Raw genomic sequence first — 17380 nt, 5'->3', positions numbered from 1 at the left:
CCACCAGCCGCCAGCCGCAGCTTTATCCTGAGAGGCCGGAGATTTGTGTCGCTGGACAGGGAGGAGTCCTCTGTTAATTCACCGTTAGCTGAAGCCAGACCATCATGTCGGCGTTTTAACGACCATCTCAAACATTAAGCTGTGGAGAGGACCCAATGCACTCTTAAAGGTGGGTATTTTTTTCGGCTTAAATTTCGTTGTGTGTGTGTGTGCGCAGTTTAGCTAGCTAACCTAGCTAACGTTCATACAATGAACTTAATGGTGCTAGGTTAATGTCAGGTCATTCATTGGTCACCCTGTCCTGCCTCCTCTGGACCTAGCTAGAAAACATCTAACAGCGGCTGTTAAAGATGCTAACATTTTGTTTAATTTTCGGTAGCTAATAAACCTACAGCAGCTCTCATTTATGTCTAAAAGTGCTGCTTTTCTTTCACTCCAACCTAACACATCATCAGCTGAAACAATATGCAAATGAGTGGTGTTTGTGTGGGATTTAAGAGTGCATACATGTGGACATCATGGTGACTGACAGCAGAGAAACCTACAGTCCCAGCAGGTTAAACAAGGTGAGTGTATGTGTACTATTTAGCAGGAGCTGTCAGAGAGCCAGGCCCTGGTTGTTGTTCTCCATATCGATGATGTAATGCAGTCGGCTGCCAGTGGCAATAATGTTTCTGTGTCTCTCCGTGCAGCATGGATGTGGAGGTGAGTGCTGGCAGGGACAGCACCTGGAGGAGAGCAGCAGCAGCAGATGATGCAGGAGGAGGCGGCATGGAGGCTCAGGTCGTGCCGCTGGAGCTCTACGACTCTGCAAGAGCCAAAATAGACGCAAATCTCCGCTGGTTGTTTGCCAAAGCTCACGGCATAGGTAAGGCTTCCTCATTGTTTTCCTCTCACTATTGAGACATGCTTTCTTATGGTGGTCATATATGATATTACTGTGTTTTTATTCATTTATTGGAGTAATCAGCAGATGAATTGGTGATGAAAATAATCATTAGTCGCAGCCTTATAATGGAGCACTGGTATTACTAGCTGATCTACTTAAGGCCTATCCAGGGTTCAACCCAGGAAATTGTTTAGCCGAGACAGAAAGCCACCCATATCTTTACATGTCTCATCGTGATGACTGCCCTCTCAGTAGTCACACTTATTAGATGTACACTGCCGTGTTTTATTTCATAAAGGTGTATGTAGTAGTCTTTGTTTTAAGGCAAAGTGGCTCACCTCTGCTATAAAACACTGCACCCACTTAGTACATCATGTATTAATGTGTTGACAATCTTCCTGCTTCCAGTGATAGATTTTTAAGTTGATCATTGACTTTGTTGTCTGGCTCTTTTCATGTCAAAATGTAAACAAACTTCCTGAGAAAAAGATCTTCATACCATGTCAGCATAGCAGCAGTCCAGACCTTCACGTTTGTGAGTGAAGACTTAGGCCGACATCTCACGATCAGCCAGAGTCTTTTATATACAGGTCATTAGGCTTGCCATCTCTGACGAGGTCTACTAAAACATTCAAAATGACTGCTCCATGTCGCCAGGCTGTAGGCAAATAACTGGAAATGACTCCCTGGATGTAGGTTTTTGTGTCACTCACTGGTTGCTCTCTGGGGAGTGTGAGCAGGAGGTCAGCTGTGCTGTCCATGCGAGCCTCTACTAGTCCCTGTGATTTTATTATCAGTATGACAATGAGACATTTGGAAGGAGACATAGAGACAGTGATTCAGTAAAGGAAAACTCTTTGTCATCATATTCATTTTGTGAGCCAGGCATACTGTAGTGTAAGTGTTTCCTGCCCTGCAGTGCTGTCTCCTGTGTTGCAGCGGATTGCTCAGTAAATTGACTGAGAGGGAAACAAAACCCCGAAATCCAAAGCTTGTAATGTATGGTGAGGTAAACAGCAGCGGATCATTAAGGATAGCATAGAAATGAAAATGAAAAAATACTCAATTCTATAATATAATATAATGTGTGATCACATTCAGAGACACATCTTGTTTTTCAAAGCTAGAGATATCATGTTCCCAAAAAGGAAAACATCTGACATCCAGTATTGCACCATATCAGCAAGAGTGATATCACATGAATCATTGAAATATCCTGAGCTCTGTCTTGCTGGTCAAAGCTTTACCTCGCTTGTTACCCAACACTGTTGGGCAGAGGTCAGATGCCCATAATAAACATCAAACCACCACCTTTTCCACCGTCAAGCTTCCTGCTTCCCTTAATCTGATTGGCTCCTCCTGACTTCAGTGTGCCAGGGAGCCCGATTCAGCAAGAGACTGATTTCTTGCACCTACTCAGCTTAATGTTGTGCAGGGCTGCAACTAATGATTATTTTCATTATCGATACAAAATATTAGAAACTAGTGAGAACTAGTTAGTATCAAATCCTCACAATTAAGAAGCTGGAACTAGGAAATGTTTGCCATTTTTGTTAGAAAATGACTGATATGATCGGTTGATTATCAAAATGGTGCATTTTATAACTACTTTAGAATGCTATATTCCTGTTAATCCTATAACATCTACAATAAACAGCTCAGTGGTGTGTTCCTGTTTTGGAACAATATCTCCTGTTGAAATACAATGTGTTCGTTTTATGTTTGTTTTCTGTGATACAATCCCTGGTCATTGATAGTCAGTGTGGAGATCAGAAGAACCAAAACACTTTTATTAGATTAGAGTGCAAACCAACCAACACAGCAGTGCTGGGAGGACTGTGTTGTCTGCGTGTGCTGGTGTGAAAGTCAGCACAGTCACATGTTTAAGTGTTTAATGGGATTGGACCAGAAAGCTTGTGTCTTTGTTCAACACAGACTGCTTGTTTACACTCATCCCAGTTTTATTAATGGCCTTTGGAGAAACCTTGAAATCTTTTCTAAATGTTATTTACCAGAAACCACATCTCTTCGTCCTTACTTTGGAATATATCCTTGTACTTTTAAGTTTGTAATGTAAACATTTAAACAATCAATATACAAAACTGCTGTGAGAAGCTCTCAAATATATTGAAAAGCTTGACCAGCCTATTTCGTATTTCACATATTTTTAGCAAATTTTCCTCCTTACCAAATTATGTTTTAGAATTATTGTTTAATGTTGGAATAGTAATCTAAAATATGAAGCATAAATACTTTTTTTCTGCAGGCTCAGACTTCTAATTGTGCCCACATCGGCTTAAAGGCTATGTTTTCCCAACATACACCATTAAGCCTTCTTATTGGAGAGAGTAGTTGTGTCTGTCCCATGCAGGGCCCGGAGTCTGGCAGCCCTGCCCTGACTGTCAGCAAGATCTCTGCTGATCAATCTGACCTTGCGTCTGAAAGAATAGGAACAAAGGCTTTCCCTGCACCCCCTCCTCTTGATTTCCCACACACACACGCACACATACCAGGGTGGGCTTTAACGCTTGGATCAGGTGGATAATAAATATCTAAGGAGCATTAGCAACTAGGATTAGAGAGAAGCTCCTGTCTCCCCCTCCAATTCTTCACACCGCTCACACATACACACACACCCACCTCCTGGTGTCAGGGACCATAAAATGATCCAATGAGCAGGCCTTGGTAAGGAGATGGGACAGCAACCCATCCCCCACTTCTGGCCATGCTGGCATTCCCCCATCACCATCTCCACGGCAACCAGGAAGGATGAGAGAGCATTCTGGGACAGCTGAGGCTGAGGAAGTGGCAGGGAGGAAGATTTGCTTTTGTTGAGAAAAACACAAGTGAGACAGATCAAGACAGACCTGGAGGGATGTGTAACAAGCATTTTCTCATGTTTCATATGGCCATATGGCAGCACCACACAACAGCAGAGAGTGAGATAGATACTGTAGGTAGACTGTGCCAAGCAAGCAGTCTGTTGTGAAAGCTAAGGTTTTCACAGTGTGCTGTAGCTCTAATCTGAGCCTGCTGTGTGTGTGTGTGTGTGTGTGTGTGTGTGTGTGTGTGTGTGTGTATGTGTGTGTGTGTGTGTGTGTGTGTGTGTGTGTGTGTGTGTGTGTGTGTTTTCCACTAATGGATGTCTCTGTTCATCTCAGTCAGCTGTCTTCTAATGTGAAGGAAAATGAGAAAAGATGCTGTTGTTGAGTGGTTGAATATTGATTTATCCTCTTTTTAAATGTGGGTATCTTAAAGCCTGCGATGATTCGTATCATTTAAGATACAATTTTATTCATGAGAGGGCGTGAACATGTTACAAATTAACCCAGTTTTTTCGAAACCACTTATTTTGATATATAAAAACTGATTTTTGATCAAATCAAATCAAATCAAAATTTTGATTATAAAACTGTGTTTGTGTCTGCGTGTCGAAGATGAACCACAAATTAGCTCAGCACAATCTAATGGATGTTTGAAAGGGTTAGGCTGCCTATGTGTTTTGCTCTATTGTCAAAGAAATAGTTTGCCATTTTGGGAAATACGCTTATTTGCTTTCTTGTCAAGAGTTAGATGAGAAGATTGAGACCAGTTTCATGTCTTTGCACCAACCATGAAGCTAGAGCCGGCAGGCGGTTAGCCTAGCTTAGCATGAAGACTGGAAGAAGGGGGAAACAGCTAGCCTGGCTCTGAACAAAAGGTTAAAGCAAATCTGCCTACCAGCACCTCTATCGCTCACTATTCAACATGTTATATATCTTGTTTGTTTACTCTATACAAAAGTCGAAGTGTAACAATTTGTGACTATTTCTTGTAAGCTAACTTCATACTTAACGTTGAACTATTCCTTTAAGCTACGTTGACTGGAGTGGGCATGCCCCTATATCTCGATAACATGGACTAAAACTAAAATAAGAGAAATAAGTCTTCCTTTAAAGGAGGTATTTCTTGTCAAACAATTTACTTAATTAATATCAATCATTCATTTAAGAAATAATCCTGAACACAATTTTAATTCCAGTTTCTCACCTGGCTTTTTTGTCCTCATCATATGCACAATTATACCAGTTGCTCTGATAACAGTCTCCCTGTTTATTCCTCCCTAAATCTACCCAGAAAGTGCTGGAAGCTAAATTTCGTGAGTGCTTCAGGCCTTAACTCTGGATTAACATGTCCAAGGCATATAAAAATAGCTGCCCCATGTCTGTGTCCATGAGCAGGAAAACACCAGGCTGGCTGGGACAACACCATCAGCTTAAGTATCACCCCTAATTCCTGTTAGCTCATTGGCTTAAAGCCTCTGATGCACCTATTGGCCTTAAGGGTTGCTACCTGGCATGCTGTTTAACCATTGACTTTGTCTCAGCGTTCTCCTCTTGCACTGGTTTCTTCTTAGACCGTCTAATACCTTGAAAGTCTGTGTCCTGGGAGCTTCGCTGTTACGTAACATGGCGAGGCATTGGTGGACACGTGTCTGCACAAAGATTGTTGAATGCATCGTGTGATTTGTGATTAAAACAACTTTTATAGGTAAAACAAAACACACTGGCTAACCTTGAATTTCTCAGCAAGTAGACATTAATATAATAATATGTATTTGTGTCATTCTTTCCAGATCACATCCCTGCAGACCTGCAGGACCCTTTCTATACTGACCAGTATGAGCAGGAACACATCAAACCCCCCATCATCCGTCTGCTGCTGTCTGGAGAGCTCTACTGCCGAGTGTGTGGGCTCATCCTGCATGCTGAGCAGGCCGCCTCCCTCCAAAGCCACCAGTCTGTCATACAGGCCCTGTCCAGGAAAGGCATCTATGTCTTGCAGACAGACAACATACCTGTCTCTGATCTGGACCTCAGCTCGGCTCCCATCAGGATGGTGGGTAGCTTAACCTTATATCCAGTTATAGACCAACATTAACTCACACAAGAAAATCAGCAAATCCATTTGTGCTTTGTATCATAACCTAGCCTGTATTCGGAAACCTTTAATCTGTGTATTGTCTATATTTGACCTGTGTGCACACTGACATATGAAGACTCTGCATTTTAGGTTTAGATTTTTGTGTGCTTCAAGAGGTAACTCAAATAATAAGCATCAGTGTTAATGAAATGCCCACTTTTGTGTAAAAGAGGGTGCATTCTCTGCAGTAGCATAACCTAGTGAACTGGAAACCCACACTTGCCATCTTGTAACAAGGTAATGTGACTTTGCTTTCCAGAGCCAAATATGAGCCAGGAGTTGGGATAAATAATGCACCAGTGGATGTGAGGTTTTTTTTGCAGGTTTTAGAGTGTGAAACTAAAATATTCATGAAGCAAAATGAACCAAAGGCTCAGCATTTGTCATTTAATATGAACCCACTCTTCAGAGGTATGAGTCATATCCCACAGGTGTCACAACACAAAAGGCAACAAGCTGGCTGAGAAGCAGCAGTTTATGCTGTGTTTAGGTGTCAGTATATAAATGTAGTCTTTGCTCTTGGCTACATAGATTTGTATTAAGCTCAAGTGGAGACACTGAAGAGACTCTGAGACCATCATTACATGTAATAGATTCTTTGACACCCATCAATCGACTCCCAAGTGTTTGAGAATGAGTTGTTGATCTGGGGACATCGATCATTTCCATTATAATGAAATTACCTTTTTAAATAAAAAGAAATCCATTTGCCAGGTTTCCAGCAAAACAGGCTCACCCCTGTACAACAGTGTGTGAGTCATACAATTGTGACAAAGTGATTGTCTCACGTGTAGGCTGTGAAGGGTTTTTCTGTTCAAACTCTGCATGTTTCAGTCAGGAAGTTCTGCCCTGTTTCCATGGCAACTCAGCGATGGAACATCTCTAAAATCAGCTTTGTCTTCACTGTCAACACAAAAGCACACATATGTACTACTATTAGTAATGCTGTACAATAATTATATACAAGTGCCCGCCAAATCCATAATTATGTTTCTGTTGTAACGCTCAAAGATAACTTCAAATACGTTTTCTTCCAGAGCTCCCACATTCACCTCATTGATGCCCTGATGATGGCCTATACAGTGGAGATGATCAGCATAGAGAGGGTGGTGTCCAGTGTCAAGCGTTTTTCCAACTTCAGTGCCTCCAAGGAGCTGCCTTTTGACCTGGAAGACGCAATGATTTTTTGGATTAACAAGGTAAGTTAGAACCAAACATTAATTAATGTTAATGTTTGCATTCGTGCGTTCGTTTACCTGTGTTGACCTACAGTATCTTTGTCACTACAGGTGAACATAAAGATGAGGGAGATCATGGAAAAGGAGCTGAAAATGAAGCAACATCTGCTGGAGTCACCCAGTCACCAGAAGGTGTCTCTTTGTTCTATTCCCTTGTCTCACACTCTTTGTCTGCCGCTTTGTCTCGTTGTCGCACTGCGTCCTCTCTGTTAAATAGTGTCTTTCTCCAGTGATGTTGTTGCCTTTGTTTATTGTCCTTCTGGCTTGGATTTTATACGCATGCATCCTTTCCTCACTGGTTGCATAAACTGTCAGGTTTGTAGGTTTAGTCATTGGATCTTGCTTGCATTGTGATCTGATGAGCGCCTCACATCACCTTCTGATCACAGACGTGGACACCGTTTGTCAGAGATTTTCAAAGTCTGAGACTGTGCACCCCCCTTGTAGTTTTGGAATGACAGTTCCAATAATTTGAGGGCTTTGAGGGAATGTAAACAGGAAGTATAATGTTGCCATTGAATCAGTCAGTTAGCTGTGGGCTACAACTTGAGCCCTGTGTTTTTAGCCAATATTTGTATACATTTTGCCTAAGTAGCACCATTAAAACTATGCTGAATGAGCTATTAGCAGTTCCTGTTTGCAATGTACCCATGGATGTACAGACAACTATCACTGGATCACTTTGATACTGAAGAAAACTTAAAAACATGATGATTCTCAGGCAAGTTCTGGAGTTAAAAGGAGCATCTTTTTTTCTATGATTTCTGAACGGCATTATGGAGAGATAACGATATCCGCAGGAAGTGTAAGTTACGCTGAATCTAAAAATATCTAAAAATATGTTTGTCATGTCTGTGTGTTCATATTTGACTGATTTAAGACTGTGCGCCTCCCCTTCAACTCTCCCACGCCTCCCTGGGGAGGCACGCCTCACAGTTTGAAAACCTCTGCACTATGTTGACTCGCCTTGGTTCCTATCAACCAGTCAGAAAAGGCGTATTGTTAAAAGACAAGTATAAGCACAGTGTCTTGTTGTACTGCTTCTTAGAGGCCATTGGGGTTGCATTAGTCTGAAATAATACGACAAGACAAAGTGTAATCACTGAACTTTTAATTACAATATGCACAAACGCCTGTAGTCTTATTCCTCATTTGCCTCCTCTCTGTAAAAATGGACATTCTTGACTCTTTCTGTCTAACCCTTTCTAGTTGTCTTTAAGATCAGATCTGTCTCCATGGTAATGGGATAATCTGATTCCTTGTCACTGTATATGATCCTTGACTTGTGTGCTGCTCTTCCTGTTTGTGTCTCCCCAAACTTTCCTCCCCTTCCTGCCTCTTGGATACTAGTCTCCCTCCAAATGGTACTGGAAGCTTGTACCTGTAAGTGCAACCGCTAGCATTCTCCTGTATCAATGTGTGTATGTCTGTTTGAGGTGTATGTGTGTGTGTGTGTGTGTGTGTGTGTGTGTGTGTGTGTGCGCGCGTGTGTGTCAGTGTCAGACCAGACAAAAAGAGGAGACAAACCAAAAGTACTAGCTAATGAGATGCACAGCAAAAAAGCCATACATGAATTCATAACAATTTTACAGAGAATGCAGTGATGTATAAATACAATGATGTGTACAATGAAGATGACACAGTGCCCCTTGGTGGCAAATGAAGAAACAGCAAGCTCATAATACTCTTTCCCTACTCGTTTGCTTATACTTTGCATGAAACCCTTTAACGATTGCTTCAATTTTCAGCTGAGTTTTCACATTCGTCGCCTTTTCCTCATCACTTTCTGGCTCTAGTTCTAACTCATTGTTTCCATAAAGCAACCTGTCTGGAGTCCAGTGTTTTAAAATGTCCACTCACCCAGTCACGGCTTGCTTCATTTCATTAACCTGCTCCCAATCATTTCTTTCTTCCCTCACCAGCCTGATATATTGCATGCTCTGGCCCACTGCTTATTGGAGCCTGTTGAGTTCTCTCACATGGTAATGTCCTCTCCATTTACCTTTTTCTTAATTTCATCACAAACTTTATTGTTTTTCTCTTTTTTATAATTTATCACATGCATCAGCTACTAAACCCACCTTAGTCTTGGTTAACAGATGCACAATGTACTCAAAGCTACACCTGACCTGGTCTGATACCAAATAAATAGTTACAGATACTTACTCTACAGTATATATGTTAAAGAAGCCAGAAAGCCAGAGAATAATTTACAAAGTGAGACATGTTGTGTTTGTGTGTGACAAGTGAGCATGTGACTCTGTTCTGATTAGATGCATTTCTGTACTTTGTTTAAACTTGTGCCCTCTCTTGCTGTGTAGGTGCGTTACCGTAGAGATCACCTGTCAGGTCGTACACTTCAGCACTTCCCTCTGTTGGGCGACCTGTTGAAGGACGTGTCTGATGGCACGGCTCTGCTGGCTGTGATCCACTTCTATTGTCCAGAACTCATTAGGCTGGAAGGTACGTAACACTGGACTGCTAGATCCACTAAAGAAAAGTACAAGACACTGTAGTTGCTGACTCCCTGGAGCCACAGTCCACCACTGTGTTGCCTAAGGATATGATCCTTTAAAAGAACAGTTTTCAATTTTGGGAAATATGCTTATTTGCTAGATCGAGTATCGAGTAGATCGATACCACTCTCATGTCTGGATGCTAAATATGAAGCTAGAGCCAGGAGCTTATCTTAGGTTTAAGAGTAGAAACTGGGGGAAACTAGCTATCCTGGCTAGCTGTAAAGGTAAGGTAAACAAATCAGCCTACTAGCACCTCTAAAGTTCACTTATTAGCACACTATTTAATAAGTTATAGCTCCTTTTTTATGCCTCCGCCCACATAGAGCCAGACTGGTCGTTTTTCCCTGTTTCAAGTTTTTATGCTAAACTCGCCTGCTCACCTTAACCTCATATTTAGGGTATGAGCGTGGTATTGATCTTCATATTCCTCTCATGAGAAAAAGGTTTAAAAAGGTCTTGATTTAGCTCTTAACTTTTACAGTATACAAAATCAGCTTGATAGCGTTGACCATTGTCGTCCTGTTCTGTGCAGATGTCTGTCTGAAGGAGGTTCCCTCCATAGCAGACAGTGTCTACAACATCCAGCTACTTAAGGAGTTTTCTAATGAATACCTGAACAAATGCTTCTACCTGAAGCCAGAGGACATGTTGTATTCTCCACCAGTACTAAAGGTGAGACCCAAAACACTTTACAACCAGAAATTACTTTAAAAACAGGCTCCAACGACATTATCGTGTCTTCCTGTTGACCTTGAACTTGTTCATTGTGTCTTGCAGAATAACGTGATGGTCTTCATTGCTGAGCTCTTCTGGTGGTTCGAAAATGTGAAGCCAGATTTTGTACAGCCCAGGGACCTTCAGGAAATCAGAGATGGTACAACACACACTCTACTTTGATATATTTTCTTGTCATTCATTGAACTGCTAATGGCTCTCTTTAAACAATGGTGTACTATGTTATAGGATCCCTTCTAATGGTTAACATCCCCTTCTACCATTTTTGTAGTGAGATTACTGCTGCAGCCTAAGAGTTCACGACCCCATGTTCCCATCTCCAATGTCACCAAACGTAGTTTCATGACATCATCAAACTCTGCCAACGTCTTGACCACGCCCCCGAGCCCTGACCTCAGGTATTATCCAGTAACTGTGTTTTCCAGCCACACCACACAGAGACTGATTTACTTTCAAGTTACAGATTTACTGATTGATGTACTGTTGTTTCTTTTTCTTCACATCAGAGTTCTGAGAAAGGCCTCAGGCCTTAACCTTGTTTTGTTCTTTCTATTGACTTTTGTCCATTTCTATGTATGTAATGTAAAAAGTACTAAAGAACACAGTTCTTAAGGGAATTATATGATATATTACTTCTACTCATACACTAGTTAGTATGGTAAAAATCACGAATATGAACAACCTCTCTGTGTGATGTACATTTAAATCTGAAGAAATTCTTATATATTCTTAAAAATGCCTCTGCACTTACCACATGGTAGCATCTTCCCAAATATTCATATTGTAAGATCACACTGCATTAGTGTTATTTTGGATACACACTATAAGAGTAATGTTTTCTAGAAAAACTTTCTCTGTATGATAACATTTCAGATTTAACTTTAAAACCCTAACCTCTCTGTCTTTACCTTACAGCACTAAATCAAGCTCATTGAGCCCATCTCACTCTTTACTGCCCCTGAGACAGAGACAACAGAAAGTGGCTGAGGAGAGCACTTCAGGTAATGCAGAGTGCAGAGTTTTTGCTGCCTCATGTCACAAACGAAGTCCCAAACACTGAAATGGGAGGGAAGAGAGCAGGAAGAACATGATTGTTCTTTGAAGATATGTTAAAAGTTGTGTTCTTGTATCTTTCCTTATTTGAATGTCCACTAAAACAACAAGGTTGTTAGTTGATGAGTTGTTAATGAAAGCATTTCACTGGAATATTTAGTGTTGTAACATTTCAAAGTAGTACACTTCTTTTATATCAGATTTTTTGCATCTGTCTACAGAGTTCATTCCCCAAGTGTAGATTATTAAAATCGTACACAATTGATGTTGCATGTTTGAGAAGTCCTTTTTGTAATGTGGATTATATTTCCTTTTTACAGATCTGAGAAATAGGTCCAACTCCATGACACGTACAGATGGGCAGCATCAGGGCTCAATACTGGCCTGGCCAGAGAGGAGACCAAGGTGAGCAGTGTGATTACAACCTTCACAATTACTGTGCTGACTGCACTTATTCTAATTAATGTATCAGTAGGTACAGTGTAGTTCCATGATTCACTATACTCATATTCATATAGCTCACTGTATTCCTCCCTCTGTCCCTGTCCAGGCCTTTATCCCAGCCAGTACCCTACACCCTGCATTGTCCCCTGGAGGACAATGCAGACAGTATCAGCCTTGCTCGCTCCATCAGCAAAGACAGCTTGGCCTCCAACATAATGAGCATCACCCCCAAACACATGCTGGGGTCCTCGGGTCCTCAACTGCCTCAACACAGACTCAGTGGTCAAAGCCTGCTTAGTCACATGCGCATAGAGGATGAGGAGGAGGAAATAGAGGAGGAAGAACTGGTTGCTGTAATCCACCCTTCTGCATTTTCTCGATGTCGTCTTGGGAGTGACATGGAGCAGGATGAGCTGGAAATCCAGAGTACAGCATCCAACTCAAGGGTTTCCAACACCCGTTCTCCACGCCTCGACATGGGGCCTTTTACCCCCGACCGCCAGACAGACAGCTACTATCTGGAGCCTTTGATGCCTGCCGTCCCTAAGCCAGCCAAAGAGAAGAGCATCAGCCTGAACAAGGAGGAAGAGAGTGGTGAGGGTCGCTGTAGAGCAGCATCAGCTGCTAGAAAAGCAGCCACCAATGTCCCAAGCACCTCACAGAGGAAAGCCCCTGCGGCTGAGTCAAACAGAAACACCTTTACGCCCATACCTGTGGTAGAATCATTCCCTAGCTCTCCCAGGCCACCCACAGAGGGGTCAATAGACATCTCTCACTCTGGGAACAAACAGTCCAAAGGCTTTTTCCTTCATCTGTCAGGAGAGCCAGACTGCTGCAGTCCTTTCTCCCCTGCGCTGGATGTAGGGCAAGACTCTGACTCTGACATTGCTGACCTTGAAGATGATGAGGAGGATGATCAGATGGAACTGACTAAAGAGGTGGTAAAGAGAGGAAAGGGAAAATACTTAGAGGAGGGAGAGGTGTGTGAATTTGGAGAGGGTGAGTCAGCCAAACTGAGAGAAGACTTGAAGGTTAGTGAGCGGGATGATAAGGAAGACTGTGAGCGGGACGATAAGGAAGACTGCAGCGGACGCTCAAGCCCTTGCCTCAGTACCATATCCTGGGCGAGCAGCTGCAGCGCTTCATGCAGCACCAGTGTCAAGATGACCAGCTTTGCAGAGAGAAAGCTCCTTAAACTTGGCCTCCGTGATGGATTCTCAAGTACCAGCAGCTCTCAGAAGACCACTCCAGATGGCTCTGAGGTTGCCCCCTGCCCCCCCTGGCAACTGAGGAGCGACTGCACCTCCAGCTGGATAGGGAAGGAGCCCAGTTCTGTGTTGGGAAAGAATATGGTGGTGAGTCCATCGGTAGTGCCCTCAGAGCTGGTGCAACTTCACATGCAGCTAGAAGAGCAAAGACGTGCTATTGAGTATCAGAAGAAGAAGATGGAGACCATATCAGCACGGCAGCGACTAAAGCTAGGGAAAGCTGCATTCTTGAACATTGTTAAGAAGGGTGGAGGGAAGAGTGACACACTCCCCCTGCCCCTGAAACACTCCCAGGAATCCTCAGAGCTAGCTGACAGGAGGAGAGTGAAGTCCCCGTCCTGCAAGGATGACTCCTGTCTTGATGCTCTGAAGGTCCAGGCAAAGACAGGTCAAACAGAGGGAAGACAGATGAACAGAGACAACAGGTTGAACACCCTGTCCCAGGACAATATGGCTGAACCTGACTTGAATGAGTGTTCCCACTCCATAGATCTACTCAATGAAGCTATAAGTTCCATTCAGCACCAGATGATGCAGCTCTCTTTACAGCAAGACCTGCTGATGAAGCGTGTGGTGTCACCCCCAGAATGTGTAGAATCAAGTCCTAGCACAACCACCAACACAACACAATCAACACCCTCTACCTCAGACTCCAGGTCTTTTGCAGTTCACTTTGTAGATATCAGTGGCAGCAACACTGCCCCTGCTCGCCGTCCTCCCAAGCTTAGCTCCAGCCAACGTAGCAAAGCCTCGGCGCAAAAACAGAGCAAAGACAACAGCAAGACGGTTTCTAATTCTCAGTCTCCTAAACAAAGCTCTGTTGGAGACCAGAAGACAGAGGGTATTGTTGAGAGCTCCAGGCTAGAGAGAAACCTTCAGAGAAACACCACCTTCAGAGTCCATGATGACCCCAACCACCACAGCAGTGGAGAGGGAACTGGACGCTTCTCGGACAAAGCCCAGTCACATGACTCAACGTCTCCCTCACAGGCTGCAGAACAAGAGGAGAACAATGTTGCCAACTCAGGGAAAGAGGTTGTGGGTGGTGATGAGAATACCAGGTTCAAAGGTCAACTGATTGAGGTCGACCTATCAGAGCTGAAGGATCCACTGGAGAATGGCAGTGCAGACGTTTCAGACTGTACGGCAGAGGGCGAGCAGAAGAATGTGCTAGGCTTCTTCTTTAAGGTAAAATTCAGGATTTCTGCATTCTGAATATCAAGAGTACCATCTGAGAGGCATAACTACTAAATTCAATGATGACCACTCTTTTTTTATCTCCCAGGATGACGAGAAAGCAGAGGATGAAATGGCGAAACGTCGTGCTGCCTTCCTCCTCAAACAGCAGCGCAAAGCTGAAGAGTCGAGACTACGCAAACAACAGCAAGAAGCCGAGAGTGAGCTCAAACGCGATGAAGCCAGGTAAGTTTTCGTTTCACATGCTCACAAACTGATTATAAGGATAAGGAATGTTCTTTGTCATACAGATCTGCCTCTAACTCTCCCTCCCTTTCTTCAAGGCGTAAGGCAGAAGAGGAGCGTGTGCGTAAGGAGGAGGAGAAGGCACGACGAGAGCTAATTAAGCAGGAATACCTGCGGAGAAAGCAACGAGCGTTGATGGAAGAGCAGGGTCTGGTCAAGCCTCGCCCACGGACAAAATCCCGCAGGAGCAGGCCTAAGTCACTGCACCGTGAGGAGTCCAACAGCCTCTCCAAAGGATCCACCACACGTATGAACGCCATTAGTACTATTTTTGTCTTGTGCTCCACGTTGTCTTTATGTTGTTTGTTGCTGCATGCTGATACGCTGTGTGTGCGTGTGTGTTTTCAGTTTAGTTCACTTGTGTACATTTGTCGTCATCCTCTGAGTGTGAACATGTGTGTTATGCAGGTAATTCTCTGAAGGTGTCCATGTTGATCACAGCGAAGGGCTCAGCAGCAGGCTGCAGGGGAGGTGAACCTTCTAACCTGCTCTGCATGATGTGAAATCAATCATACACAGCCCATAAAAATGATATGTGACAAACCCCTGAGAAGTCAGCTATGTATTATATACTAAGAAGATCAATCAGTCTTTTAGAGTAGCTGATTCTGACTTTTTGTTGTCTTGTCTGTAAGGCAGCTTCTGTCCCTTGTTTGAATCACAGGGTTGTAAACTGTATTCAGAGTAACATGACATTATCAATTTGGTTCACTGGTTGTCATGTGAAAATACAGTAGAACAGGTGTGGGATGGGCAAACAACAATGTTATTTTGTTTAATAAAGTAACTGACTCCGTCGTTTTCAGCCGATCTGAGCTGCAGTCATCGAGGATCGACGCTCTCTTTGGCGACCGAGGGAGACAGTGTCATCTCTGGAGGGGCAGAGTCACAGAGGTGAGACTTCCTGTGTTTTGTGTAAGTGCACATCGTGTGCATCCATGTAGTCATTTGATTGACCTGTAAGTGTGTCTGTCTTCCAGGGCTGGATCTGTGTGCTCTATGGAGTCATTCCCTATGCTGAGCAGGGCGTCTAGCAGGAACATGGAGAGGGACTGGGAGAACGGCTCTATAGCCTCTTCCATCACTTCAATGGAGTACAATGGTGAGCAGAAATACAGAAAAATACTAAATATTTATTTAGCCATCACATAGCAGTTAATTTAGCCAAGGCTGAAGATAAAAAATATCTCTGAATTCTGAAATATTCCCGGGAGTTTAACTATTCCTTTAAACACTTGCAGATTTTTATGCATTTATCTTATTAATCTTTTTGTTATGTTGTGTTTGTTAAAGGTCCTAAACTCTTTAAGGAGCCGAGCTCAAAGTCCAACAAGCCAATCATCATCAATGCCATCGCTCACTGCTGTCTGGCTGGAAGGGTTAATGAGGCCCAGAAGAATGCTATTCTGGAGGTCAGTGTGATCACTTGAAATTAATTTATTGATAGTAGATTTATTGTGAATATGTAGAAGCTATCAGTGAACTCTGTGTGACTTCCGTGGCAAAAGAAAGTTGTTGTTTTTTATTATTTATTACTCTCACAGTTAAATTTTTTGTTAATGTTTGGCCATATTCAGAAAATATGTTTTGTGTCTGTGTCACTGATCACAGGAGCTGGAAAAGTGCGAGTCCAATCACCTCATCATCCTCTTCCGCGACGGTGGCTGCCAGTTCCGCGCCATTTACTCGTACTCACCGGACACCGAGGAGATCATCAAGTTCACAGGCACAGGGCCGCGCGCTATCAGCCGGAAGATGATCGACAAGCTCTACAAATACAGCTCGGACCGCAAGCAGTTCACTGTCATCCCCGCCAAGTCTGTGTCGGTCAGCGTGGACGCCCTGACCATCCACAACCACCTCTGGCAGGTCAAGAGACCAGGGAGTGCACGGAGGAAGTGAGAAAGAGGAGGAAAGACAACACATGTTATAGTTTCCGTTCTATCTACTACTGTTGGGCAGGACCCAATAATCTTTGAGATGACTGACATGTCATTAGACAGGGGGTTAGATGCTCTCATTAATGGAGATGTCAGTCCGTGGCAGAATATGAAACACCTGCCAACTGAATGCTCTAACTTTCTTTTGTTTTCTTTTTGTCTTGTTAGCTTTTTATTCTGCATGTCACACTTTAATGTTTTAATTTGTGGGTACGTCCTACATTAATTAGGCACTGTTGATGACCGATTCTTATGTAGCAGTGAAGAGGAGATGGACCCTCGAGTCGAATACCACTGAATCTACTTACAGTTACAAGCATACGGCTGATACCAAGTGCAACTACAGACATGCAGTGGTGAACATTCACTTGGTAATGTCTTGTAAAGTTAAAGCTATTTCAGCTTGGCAAAAAAAACACTCTACTGCTGTGATTAATCCAGGCTCCACATACAGAGCCCCTATTATTCACCAGTAACTCTTACTGGTCAGTGCTTTCATGAAGAGAGGGAGCTTTGAACAAACGTTTTTATGTAAGTATGGGATGGATGTTAGTGAGTGGTGATGTCCAGTCTTGTTTTCTATTTAGTGTGTATGGGGAAGTGTGTGAGTCTTTGTGTTAGGGAAGGGGAGAGCTGAATGCACAGCCTGTGTATCCTGCTCTGAATGTGTTCTCTCAGTCATTATGCTTTAAAACGTCTGTCATGCAACAGAACAGCGGAGCAAAGCAACAAAAGTGTTTGATTTTTGCTAGTTTGGGAGTTGCGTGCTGCTGTTTCACAGGAAGAGGGATAATGTTTTACAGTAGGGGAAATTCTACTAGTATTTATTCCAAACAGGAAGCGCTTTTGA

At 43.1% G+C, this 17380-nt stretch overlaps 1 protein-coding gene across 1 annotated transcript; it reads left to right on the top strand.

Annotated features, from left to right (window-relative positions):
* The first annotated feature begins 693 nt into the window (after window positions 1-693).
* On the top strand, window positions 694-16492 carry camsap1a (calmodulin regulated spectrin-associated protein 1a). The gene is made up of 19 exons (XM_070924235.1): window positions 694-868; window positions 5505-5767; window positions 6889-7050; window positions 7141-7221; window positions 8440-8472; window positions 9411-9552; window positions 10141-10280; window positions 10386-10482; window positions 10615-10741; window positions 11259-11344; window positions 11717-11801; window positions 11947-14296; window positions 14394-14530; window positions 14629-14837; window positions 14999-15061; window positions 15397-15484; window positions 15571-15692; window positions 15884-16002; window positions 16202-16492. Exons 1-19 carry the CDS (start codon window positions 694-696, stop codon window positions 16490-16492), a joined length of 4770 nt encoding a protein of 1589 aa, XP_070780336.1.
* The last annotated feature ends 888 nt before the right edge of the window (window positions 16493-17380 follow it).

Source organism: Enoplosus armatus, chromosome 18 (genome assembly GCF_043641665.1).
Source record: "Enoplosus armatus isolate fEnoArm2 chromosome 18, fEnoArm2.hap1, whole genome shotgun sequence".
NCBI lineage: Eukaryota > Metazoa > Chordata > Actinopteri > Centrarchiformes > Enoplosidae > Enoplosus > Enoplosus armatus.
Note: the sequence above shows the minus strand (reverse complement) of the source record. Positions and strands in the feature narration are given on the sequence as shown.